This window comes from Capricornis sumatraensis, chromosome 11, assembly GCF_032405125.1.
Source record: "Capricornis sumatraensis isolate serow.1 chromosome 11, serow.2, whole genome shotgun sequence".
Taxonomy (NCBI): Eukaryota; Metazoa; Chordata; class Mammalia; order Artiodactyla; family Bovidae; genus Capricornis; species Capricornis sumatraensis.
Genome location: NC_091079.1, coordinates 65614020 through 65626845, shown reverse-complemented (window position 1 = coordinate 65626845; position 12826 = coordinate 65614020). Strand labels below are relative to the sequence as shown.

At 43.2% G+C, this 12826-nt stretch overlaps 1 protein-coding gene across 1 annotated transcript in view; it reads right to left on the bottom strand.

Annotated features, from left to right (window-relative positions):
- Positions 1 to 7571: 7571 nt before the first annotated feature.
- Positions 7572 to 12826, bottom strand: part of EXT1 (exostosin glycosyltransferase 1) — a 316694-nt gene continuing 311439 nt past the window's right edge. Inside the window, exons 10-11 of the mRNA XM_068983451.1 lie at positions 10411 to 10582; positions 7572 to 8027 (exon numbers count right to left, since the gene is read on the bottom strand). Of these exons, the coding sequence (XP_068839552.1) occupies positions 7842 to 8027; positions 10411 to 10582 (358 nt within the window). The 3' untranslated portion in view covers positions 7572 to 7841. The remainder of the gene's footprint in view (positions 8028 to 10410; positions 10583 to 12826) is intronic.

The window sequence follows — 12826 nt, the reverse complement described above, 5'->3', positions numbered from 1 at the left end:
TAAGATCATGGCATCTGGTCGCATCACTTCATGGGAAATAGATGGGGAAACAGTGGAAACAGTAACAGACTTTATTTTGGGGGGCTTGAAAACCACTGCAGATGGTGACTACAGCCATGAAACTAAAAGATGGTTGCTCCTTGGAAGAAAAGTTATGACCAACCTACACAGCTTATTAAAAAGCAGAGACATTACTTTGCCAACAAAGGTCTGTGTAGTCAAAGCTGTGTTTTTCTAGTAGTCATGTATGGATCTGAGAATTGAACTATAAAGAAGGCTGAGTGCTGAAATATTGATGCTTTTGAACTGTGGTGTTGGAGAAGACTCTTGAGAGTCCCTTGGACACCATGGAGATCCAACCAGTCCATCCTAAAGGAGATCAGTCCTGAATATTTATTAGAAGGATTGATGCTGAAGCTGAAACTCCAATACTTTGGCCACCTGATGCGAAGAACTGACTCATTTGAAAAGACCCTGATGCTGGGGAAGATTGAAGGCGGGAGGAGAAGGGGACAACAGAGGATGAGATGGTTGGATGGCATCACCGACTCAATGGACATGAGTTTGAGTAAACTGTGGGAGTTGGTGATGGACAGGGAGGCCTGGCGTGCTGCAGTCCATGGGGTCACAAAGAGTTGGACACCCCTGAGTGACTGAACTAAATGGAACTGAACTAGCATAGTATTCCTTCAAATGACCAGGTTTCCAGAATTGTTCAAATAAAGGCTAACATAGCCTATTGTAAATGAAAAACAAAAATCACCCCAAAAGAAAAATTGAAGGAAGTGATTGAGATTGATCCTTCTTTGAGCACCATGTAGAACAAGAAGTTAGTGTCATGCACAGAAAATTCCACGCGCCATATATTTTACTTCTTCTGAAGTATCCAGTGGAAAGTGTGCCAATATGGTATGTCCAAGCTAGGTTATCTGTTGTGACATGACTACAATGATTATTTCATGGCTTTTTCTCTACAGCCTCAATTTTGGGTCATTTTGCTTTTGCAACAAAGATGATATGATTCATGTATATGTAAACTTGATTTGATTCTTATAAGCCTTCTCAAATGAATACGTAAGTCAGAGTAAAAAGAAAAAAAAAACCCATATTTTTAAGATTATATGTCCTAATGTGGAGCTGGAAGAAGATACTGTGTGGGAATCATAAGTGGCTGAGTCCTCTACGGAGTTTCTGCATGAAATTCATTACGTGGTTGGCACTGTACTCTCTGGTCTTGGCTCCTTCCCAATTCACGTTGGCCGACTTTGAGACCCCTGGCTATCATTAAAGTTGACTGAGAGATAACTCCTGACATCCTACAGAGATGGCTATGATTTGTCAACTTGCTGCAGTGAAATACAGCTCTTGCCTAAGTGAATTAAAATTACATCTTACTGTTGGGCCTCGCTGATTTGCTAAGCATTGTTCAATTCCCAGCTGTAGGTTTCAAATGGGAAAATAACATGCCAGCCAGCATTCTAAAGAGATGTGCTCTGAGAATGACATGAAATAAAACTATGGAGATTTCAAGTGGCTAAAAAGTATGTCAGACCCTGTTTTCATTTATAATTACCTTTTTTTTTTTCATGTAACATACACTGTTTGAGGAGAAAATGTCTTGTGAACTTTGTGACATATAAATATGGAAAAGCAATTCCCTAGAGTCCCTTGGACTGCAAGGAGATCCAACCAGTCCATTCTGAAGGAGATCAGCCCTGGGATTTCGTTGGAAGGAATTATGCTAAAGCTGAAACTCCAGTACTTTGGCCACCTCATGCGAAGAGTTGACTCATTGGAAAAGACTCTGATGCTGGGAGGGATTGGGGGCAGGAGGAGAAGGGGACAACAGAGGATGAGATGGCTGGATGGCATCACAGACTCAATGGACGTGAGTCTGAGTGAACTCTGGGAGTTGGTGATGGACAGGGAGGCCTGGCATGCTGCAATTCATGGGGTCGCAAAGAGTCGGACACGACTGAGCAGCTGAGCTGAACTGAACTGAGATCCATCCATGTGACTGGCTGGTACAATGAGGGACATAGATCTGCCAGCCAAGATGACAACTTGAGTTTCAAGTTGACTTGGGATCATTGAACAAAGCATCGCATTCATTTTTGCAAAGAAAGATAAGATACAGGGGTTATTTGGAAAACGTAAAGAATTAAATACAAATTTGCAGAGGCCAGATGAATAAGGATTAATTGACAACACTTTAGGTTGCTGAGTGATAAAGCTTAAGTAGCATGAAATATATCTGGGCATGTTATAGAAGGAAACAAGTTCAAGTACCATCAACCTAAGAATTATTTTTCTATAAATACCTAGCTCGGGTGGCTGCGATGGTGCATATAGCATGGCTGAGAGGAGCTACCCCATGTCTGAGATCAGGGGCAGAAGCCGGGAGGACCCCATGTCCGAGGGGCGGTGGCCAAGAGGAATTACCCCACGTCCGAGGTCAGGGGCAGCAGCCAAGAGTGCCAGGCTGTGACGGCGCAGGAATGGCCGAGAGGAGCTACCCCACATCCGAGGCCAGGGGTGGCAGCTGGGAGGAGCTACCCCAAGTCCAAGAAGCAGTGGCTGCGTGGGCGCAGGAGGGCTTAGAGGAGCTATGCCACGTCAAGGTCAGGAGGGGAGGCAGTGAAGAGATACCCTTCGTCCAAGGTAAGAGAAACCCAAGTAAGATGGTAGGTGTTGCAAGAGGGCATCAGAAGGCAGACACACTGAAACCATAATCACAGAAAACTAGTCAATCTAATCACACTAGGACCACAGCCTTGTCTAACTCAATAAAACTAAGCCATGCCCCTGGGGCCACCCAAGTCAGGCGGGTCATGGTGGAAAGGTCTGACAGAATGTGGTCCACTGGAGAAGGGAATGGCAAACCACTTCAGAATTCTTGCCTTGAGAACCCCATGAACAGTATGAAAAGGCAAAATGATAGGTTACTGAAAGAGGAACTCCCCAGGTCAGCAGGTACCCAATATGTTACTGGAGATCAGTGGAAAAATAACTCCAGAAAGAATGAAGGGATGGAGCCAAAGCAAAAACAATACCCAGCTGTGGATGTGACTGGTGAGAGAAGCAAGGTCCGATGCTGTAAAGAGCAATATTACATAGGAACCTGGAATGTCAGGTCCACGAATCAAGGCAAATTGGAAGTGGTCAAACAGGAGATGGCAAGAGTGAATGTTGACATCTAGGAATCAGTGAACTAAAATGGACTGGAATGGGTGAATTTAACTCATTTTATCTACTACTGCGGGCACGAATCCCTTAGAAGAAATGGAGTAGCCATCATGGTCAACAAAAGAGTCCAAAACGCAGTACTTGGACGCAATCTAAAAAAAGACAGAATGATCTCTGTTCCTTTCCAAGGCAAACCATTCAATATCACCGTAATCCAAGTCTATGTCCCAACCAGTAACACTGAAGAAGCTGAACGGTTCTATGAAGACCTACAAGACCTTTTAGAACTAACACCTAAAAAAGATGTCCTTTTCATTATAGGGGACTGGAATGCAAAAGTAGGAAGTCAAGAAATGCCTGGAGTAACAGGCAAATTTGGCCTTGGAATATGGAATGAAGCAGGGCAAAGGCTAATAGAGTTTTGCCAAGAAAATGCACTGGTCATAGCACACAACCTCTTCCAACAACACAAGAGAAGACTCTACACATGGACATCATCAGATGGTCAACACCGAAATCAGACTGATTATATTCTTTGCAGCCAAAGATGGAGAAGCTCTATACAGTCAACAAAAACAAGACCAGGAGCTGACTGTGGCTCAGATCATGAACTCCTTATTACCAAATTCAGACTTAAATTGAAGAAAGTAGGGAAAACCACTAGACTATTCAGGTATGACCTAGATCAAATCCCATATGATTATACAGTGGAAGTGAGAAATAGTTTTAAGGGACTAGATCTGATAGATAGCCTGATGAACTAGGGACGGAGGTTCGTGACATTGTACAGGAGACAGGGATCAAGACCATCCCCATGGAAAAGAATGCAAAAAAGCAAAATGGCCGTCTGAGGAGGCCTTACAAATAGCTGTGAAAAGAAGAGAAGTGAAAAGCAAAGGAGAAAAGGAAAGATATAAGATGTGAATGCAGAGTTCCAAAGAATAGCAAGAAGAGATAAGAAAGCCTTCCTCAGCGATCAATGCAAAGAAATAGAGGAAAACAACAGAATGGAAAAGACTAGAGATCTCCTCAAGGAAATTAGAGATACCAAGGGAACACTTTGTGCAAAGATGGTCTCGATAAAGGACAGAAATTGTATGGACCTAACAGAAGCAGAAGATATTAAGAAGAGGTGGCAAGAATACATGGAAGAACTGTACAAAAAACATCTTCACAACCAAGATAATCACGATGGTGTGATCACTCACCTAGAGCCAGACATTCTGAAATGTGAAGTCAAGTTGGCCTTAGAAAGCATCACTACGAACAAAGCTAGTGGAGGTGATGGAATTCCAGTTGAGCTGTTTCAAATCCTGAAAGATGATGCTGTGAAAGTGCTGCATTCAGTATGCCAGCAAATTTCGAAAACTCAGCAGTGGCCACAGGACTGGAAAAGGTCAGTTTTCATTCCAATCCCAAAGAAAGGCAATGCCAAAGAATGCTCAAACTACTACACAATTGCACTCATTTCACACACTAGTAAAGTAATGCTTAAAATTCTCCAAGCCAGGCTTCAGCAACATGTGAACCATGAACTTCCAGATGTTCAAGCTGGTTATAGAAAAGGCAGACAAACCAGAGATCAAATTGCCAACATCTGCTGGATCATCAAAAAAGCAAGAGAGTTCCAGAAAAACATCTATTTCTGCTTTATTGACTATGCCAAAGCCTTTGACTGTGTGGATCACAAGAAACTGTGGAAAATTCTGAAAGAGATGGGAATACCAGACCACCTGACCTGCCTCTTGAGAAATCCGTATGCAGGTCAGGAAGCAACAGTTAGAACTGGACATGGAACAACAGACTGGTTCCAAATAGGAAAAGGAGTATGTCAAGGCTGTATATCATCAACCTGCTTATTTAACTTCTATGCAGAGTACATCATGAGAAATGCTGGGCTGGAAGAAGCACAAGCTGGAATCAAGACTACCGGGAGAAATATCAATAACCTCAGATATGCAGATGACACCACCCTTATGGCAGAAAGTGAAGAGGAACTAAAAAGCCTCTTGATGAAAGTGAAAGTGGAGAGTGAAAAAGTTGGCTTAAAGCTCAACATTCAGAAAACGAAGATCATGGCATCTGGTCCCATCACTTCATGGGAAATAGATGGGGAAACAGCGGAAACAGTGTCAGACTTTATTTTTTTGGGCTCCAAAATCACTGCAGATGGTGACTGCAGCCATGAAATTAAAAGACGCTTACTCCTTGGAAGATAAGTTATGACCAACCTAGATAGCATATTCAAAAGCAGAGACATTACTTTGCCAACAAAGGTCCGTCTAGTTAAGGCTATTGTTTTTCCAGTGGTTATGTATGGATATGAGAGTTGGACTGTGAAGAAAGCTGAGCACCAAAGAATTGATGCTTTTGAACTGTGGTGTTGAAGAAGATTCTTGAGAGTCCCTTGGACTGCAAGGAGATCCAACCAGTCCATTCTGAAGGAGATCAGCCCTGGGATTTCTTCGGAAAGAATGATGCTAAAGCTGAAACTCCGGTACTTTGGCCACCTCATGCGAAGAGTTGACTCATCGGAAAAGAATCTGATGATAGGAGGGATTGGGGGCAGAAGGAGAAGGGGACGACAGAGGATGAGATGGCTGGATGGTATCACTGACTCAATGGACGTGATTCTGAGTGAACTCCGGGAATTAGTGATGGACAGGGAGGCCTGGCGTGGTGCGATTCATGGGGTCGCAAAGAGTCGGACACGACTGAGCCACTGAACTGAACTGAACTACCTAAGAGATAGTCACATCCACTATGCAGAAGAATTCATATGTATGGGAGTGGGCTATGGCTGGGTTAAGTTGAATGAGAGATTTAGGGAGCTCTTCTGAGTCACAAGGCTGCAGAGAAAAGACCATCTTTCATTGAAGTTCATTGCCTGTGTACCACAATGCATCAGGACACGTGGGCTTTGGGTCTTGCTCTGTCAGTAGACAGCCTACTTAGTCATCTCTCTCTCCCTCTTTCAATTCTCTTTGCAAGTTCCTCTTTCTCTTCCAGATGTCTACAATACAAGGAAAAGTTAAAGTCTCCTGGATTTACAGTTTCCACTGCGATTCATGGGGTTGCAAAGAGTCAGACACGACTGAGCGACTGAACTGAACTGAAGCCAGACACCTGAAGTGATTTGAACACAATTTTGTGATGAAACTTTCTTCTCACCCAATACTGGAAAAAATTTATGAGATATATGATAGTTGAGGGGCAAAACAGTTTAAGGTATTTCTTGTTTATTTAGCATAAGAGGTCTTTCTCTTCTCTATTCTCTCTTGCTTCTTCCAAGTAGAAGCAAGCATTTCATCTCAGAAGTCTCTATCTTTTCCATTGGAGTTAAGGGATATAAATATAAATATATATATATGTTTCAGCTTGTATTTGCATATTTATAATAATCAGAAGCCAAGCATTTGTAGGAAAAGAAATATTCTTTTTTTTTAAGGAAAAGCACAACCACACTACAGATTTAAAAATTAAAACGAAATAGAATGGCTTTCACATTTGTTCCTGATTATTTTTTTGCCTGATTCTTGCTCACAACAGTGTTTGGCTAAAAGTGGTATCAGGGTCCCAATGGTGAGATGCACTCCTCAGCAGTCCTCAAGTTCAGTGCTGAGAATTTAGACATTATCATTTCTTTCTCAGTAGTAAAGACTCTGAAACTTCGGGTCACTCAACCACGAAAGAACTCATCTTATGACTTCAGCTTGTGCCACCACACTCATTCTTTCTTTGCCTCTAAGCCAAAGCCTTTCCCAATGTTAAGTAGACTTGCATCAGTGGCTGGATGTGTAATCTCGCCCATCTCCCTGAAAAGCACTGGATACCTATTATGGGTCAGTATTTTCACCTCATTAATATGCTGGTGAACTGTTTGCAGGGTTCCTTGTGCAAACTGCACATTTCTTAATTACACTAATGTTTTCTTGGTACTAATTCCCCCACCTCTCCCAGTGAAAAAGATGACTGTACTCCCCAAATATAAAGTTTTCAGTTAGAACTGTCTACTTGAAGGTCATAATACCTTCTCCCATGCAGCGATATTTTAGAGATAAAAGTTCAAGTGGATCTGCAAATTCAAAATGGAAAGCAATCTGCACTGGCAAAGTTGAAGAGTGAACCTGTCTCAGGTATGCTCGGCTATTTCTTGACACAGGGGAGACTGACTCAGCGTGTTTTCCAAGGAGTCTGAGCTTTTTGTAACTTTTGGGCACTCTGGGTGACCCACAGCAATGCTGTTTGTAGGGTGAGGAGCAGCAGCTTTGAAATATTCACAACCAACACAATTTTGATTAAAGAAAGAACTCTGGTTTTTAATAGTTTTGATCATTAAAAAAGTTTAAACCTGCATAGCAATCATTTCAAAAATAATTATTTAATGTTCCATAATTAAACTGTACACAACCTAGTCTTGGGACACAGAAGCCAGTGAGGTGAAGCTGGAGCAGTCCTGTGCAGTCCTCCGAGTCAGGAGTAGAGTTTCCATTGGCCATTTTTTTTTTTTTTTTCTGTCATTTTGTTCATCTTAGTTTATTTGGATGCTTGGCACAATCTGGCTCCGCTGCTGAGCGGACCTGCTCGCGGCAGAGAGACAGCTGACCCTGTCCTCCAGCCCTTCTCGCGGCCCCTCCCCGACTCGGCCGGGTTCCTCAAAGCCGCTCGATGTCTCGGTATTTCTTCCGCAGAATAGAGACCTGGTCTTTAAAGAGGACGGGGTCCAGCCTCATCTGAGAGTGGATCAGCGGCATGTAGCCAAACCAGCTGGCAAACGTATTCATGCAGCTCTGTCGCTGGGCAAAGTGGTCAGGGTCAGCCCAGCGGGAAGCCCGAGAGGTCTGTGGAAAGGGAGAGAAACAAGGAAGATGATGAGTTAGGTGCCAGGCGAGAGAGACACATGGTGGGAAACGAAGTCGGGCGCAGTGGGCACGTGTTAGGGCTCTGGGTCTGGCCTGGCCACCATGGCCGCCCCATCCATGTGGCTGGTGAAGACGCAAGCACAGGTCCAGATTTTCAGCCTCACCAAATGCCTTCCCCAGACCTGCCACATTCCCCAGCGTCCCAAACAAAGATCCACGGGCACTGACACAGTCTCTGGGCAGGAAGGACCTACGAACTGAGCTTCAGCTGTTGTGGTCGCTCAACAGAAAACTTCTTTCTGCACTTGCGGGTAAATACAATGACTCATAATGTGCGTATGCTTTCCAAAATAATTTTTTAAAGCCCTCCTGTGAACTTGGTTGATTCTGGGTAAGTAGAAAGATGGTTGCCACCTCTTCATTCTCCATGTTGACCTTGAGACTGGTTTAGATCATTTAAATGACTGACATTGACTTAAAAGAAAGCCATAAATGACCCCAGCGCTGACATTTAAATGGACCAACAAAGCATAATGTCTTCATCTTTGTATGAAACAAGGAAAAGGTGGGCTGTGAATTCACTAACATCAATAGGTGATTATTTAATTAATGATGCATATAACATGTTTGTATCCTCATACATTGTTAGAAAATACTTTCATAGGAAGGTACATTTTGCTGTGAGAATCACTCAGAGTCACTGTAAAATCACAAGTGTCACCATGCTTGAAAGTAACCACCGAAGGTAAACACAGATGTCAAGTTACCTTGGAGCAGCAAAGCAACAAACAAAATACTATTTGTAAAGTGTTTTCATGAGCTCATTTGAGCCTCGCAACAACCTGATCAAGTGATCTACCCACGTAATAACATTTCCACTGTACAGATGAGGAAGCAGTTTCAAGGAAGTTAGAATCGTTTGTCATTTGTTCAAGGCTAGAAAGGAGCAGAACTCAGGCTTCCTTCTTTTTTTTTTTGATGTGGACCATTTCAAAAGTCTTTATTGAATTTGTTACAATATTGTTTCCATTTTATCTTTCAGTTTTTGGCCATAGGGCATGTGGGATCTTTGTTCCCTGACCAGAGATTGAACCCATACCCGGTACGTTGGAGGGTGAAGTCATAACCACTGGATTGGCAGGGACATCCCCAGGCTTCATTCTTTACCATTGGTACTAGAGGAGCGCTGCTTGGTAAGTCAGAAGTATCAGATTAAGCTGACCAGTTGAGTCCATATCAGAGTTGACAGTTCCAAGTGATAGTTGCTCAGTCATGTCCAACTCGACACAACTGCAGCTTACCAACTGCAGCCCACTGGGCTCCGTCCATGGAATTCTCCAGGCAAGTCCATGGAATTCTCCAGGCAAGAACACTGGCATGGGTTGCCATTCCCTTCCAGGGGATCTGAGCCTGGGTCTCCTGCATCGTAGACAGAGTCTTTACTGTCTGAGCCACCAGAGAAGCCCTAGGGAGCTCCATTTTGCTCCTATTATTTGGGATGAGCTTGAAGATTATTTCTGAATGACCTGCTCATCTTCAAAAGGCCAGACCCCCTATATTCCAGCAAGCGCTCACATTTGTGAATGGAAACACTGTTGAGATCCTAAGCTCATTCTTGTTCTCTTACAAATGAAAGAAAAGAAAAAAAAGAGTCCACTACAAAGTAGTGTACATGTTAATCTCACACTCCTAATTTATCTTTCCTCCCCCACCACTATCCCTTCTGGTAACCAGAAGTATGTTTCTGTTTTGTAAATAAGTTCATTTGTAACTTTTTTTTTTTCCAGCTTCCACTTATGAGAGATATCATATGATATCTGCCCTTCTCTGTCTGACTTACTTCACTTAGTAAGATTATCTCTAGGTCCATCTACGTTGCTGCAAATGGCATTATTTCATTTGTTCCCATGACTGAATAATATTCCACCATATAAAGAATCTTCTTTATCCATTCATCTGTGGATGGACATGTAGGTTGCTTCCACATCTTGGCGATTGTAAACAGTGCTGCTATGAACACTGGGGTACATATGTATTTTCAAATTAGAGTTTTCTCTGGGTATATGCCCAGGAATGGGATTGCTGGATCATATGGTAACTCTATTTCTAGTTTTCTTAAGGAAACTCCATACTTTTTTCCATAGTGGCTGCACCAATTTAGAGAGCTTTTATATTCTTGACATAAAGATACCCTTGACTTTCATCTTCCCAATTATGTGCCAACCATATGCTGCCTCAGGGCTTTTGGAAGTGGTTTATTGGTATTTCCTCGTTATGCTTCCTATAAGAAAAGCGTGTCCTCGTGACTACAGACCGAGCTACCAGTGAGCAAAGCAGAGGAGGAGGGCTCTCCTTCTCTTACCTGCCCCATCATTGTCTCCTTATACTGCTTCTTTTGGGTCACTTTGATTGGAGGCAGTTTTGTCACAGCAGACACCAGGAAATTCATGAGTATGTCCTCACAGTTGGCCAATTGGTCCACCATGTTCTTCAGGCTGGCTGGCAGGTAATGGGTGTAAAGGTAGTGATAATATCTGTAAAAACCAAAGACAGGTATCAGCAGGGGCCATCACTGTATGATAACAGGTGATCTTCTTTGACAGAAAACACACACCCATTCTTTGAATCCCTAAACACATCATGGATAATGACGATGACAACAATGATCATTTATATGGTACTTACTGTACACCAGGTAATGTTCTAAAGTGCCTACTAAGAAATTCCTCACTTAATCCTTATAAGGAACCTATGATTTAAGTACTATTATTATCCCTGTTTTACAGACAAGGAAACAAGGTGCAGAGATACCCACAGATGCAGATACTGTCTGCTCAGCCTAGCTTTAAACTCTGGTGGGTTGGTTAGAAACTTAGATGTAAAATAAGTTACTTACACATATCATTACAAGCTGCTTTACAATTTTAATTATTGGTTTAATCAGAGCTGTATTCAATACTATCCCATAACTCAATATAACCAATTATATTGGTTCCAGCAATATAATCATTTCATTTTGGGGGCCTCTAAGCCATGTATTTCATCACTTCTTGGAGCTATTAATCTGGTTTGGTGGTCAATCATTATGGAGAAAACACAATTAATTTGAATTATTTCTCACCCTACTATTTTTTTTGGAGAGGTATATACAGCACATATTGCTCAAAAGTAATGGTGCTAGTGGTAAAGAACCCGCCTGCCAGTGCAGGAGATGAGACACAGGTTAGATCCCTGGGTCGGGAAAATTCCCTGGAGAAGAAAATGGCAACCCACTCTAGTATTCTTGCCTAGAGAGAGTCCCATGGACAAAAAAGCCTGGTGGGCTACAGTCCATAGCGTAGCAAAGAGTTGAACACAACTGAAGTGATTTAGCACGCACACATGCATATACAGCACAGACTTCTAGGAAAAATCACTTGACCGAATCAGATTCACCAAGTGGTGGCAGCGGGAAGAAAGAGGTGGAATCTTGAAATCAAGCTTCAGTCACCCCAAATGCTTATACCTTGTGCATTTCCAACTCCATCCCCAAGATGACAGGATTCTCTATTTTTTTTTTTTTTTTTTACTAAAAATGACTAGGGTGAGATTGGTATGTTCACCTTACCAAGGAGTAAGGATTTCAAGAATGACTCAGTCAGGAACATTAGCCTTCTACACTCACGAATTTGGCCATCTTACCTGAGTCCCCTGGCTTTAAAGACCAGATCCAGGCAAACAGCTCCAAAATGTTTATTTCCATCCCTGACCTTTTTCAAACACTCTCTTCAATGTCCTCGTGTGCCCAAGACTGAACTCCTCTATTTTCCCTAATACCTGTTCCATCTACTCTCTTCCCCACCTCTACTGATGGCTTACTCTATCCTTTTAGTTCTTCAGGTCAAAAAACCTGAGTCATCAAACTCTATACCCTGTCTGTCAGTACATGATGCTGGAGCATCTTCAAAATACACCCACAATCTGGTCACTACTTCCCACCTCTGCTCCTCACTTCCTAATCCAGGCTCCACCATCTCTTATCTAGATAAGGTCAGTCACCCTCTAATAGGCTTCCCTGCACTTCCCCTGGTCCCCTTGTACTCTGTCCTCATCACAGCCTTCACAGTGGATGCCTAAAGCATAAGACAGACTGCTCTCCTCACACCCCTCCACTGGCTCCCATGTTACCTAGAAGAGAGTCAAGTTCTCATAATGGACAGTAGGGTCTGGCATCTGGCCTCCCATGATCTCTCTCACTCGCTTGCCCCTCACTCTACTCGGGTCACACGGATCTTCTGGACATTCCTCCAGCATCCTGCCTCAGGGCATCTATTCCAGCTGCTCCCTACACCAGAGCACCCTTCCAACAGGTATTCTCCTGCCTAACTTCCTTTCCTCCTCTCAAGTCTCCTCTCAAATCTAACCCGCTTAAGGAGGATCACCCTACAGCCTCCAACCAGCCCCTTTTCCACCTTTGGTACTCCTCATCCTTTATGCCAGAGAAGGCAATGGCAACTCACTCCAGTACTCTTGCCTAGAAAATCCCGTGGACAGAGGAACCTGGTAGGCTGCAGTCCATGGGGTCGCTAAGAGTCAGACAACTTCACTTTTACTTTTCACTTTCATGCATTGGAGAAGGAAATGGCAACCCACTCCAGTGTTCTTGCCTGGAGAATCCCAAGGACGGGGGAGCCTGTGGGCTCCTGTCTATGGGGTCGCACAGAGTCACACACGACTGAAGCGACTTAGCAGCAGCAGCAGCATCCTTTATGCTGCTCTGGTTGACTTTTTGCTATATA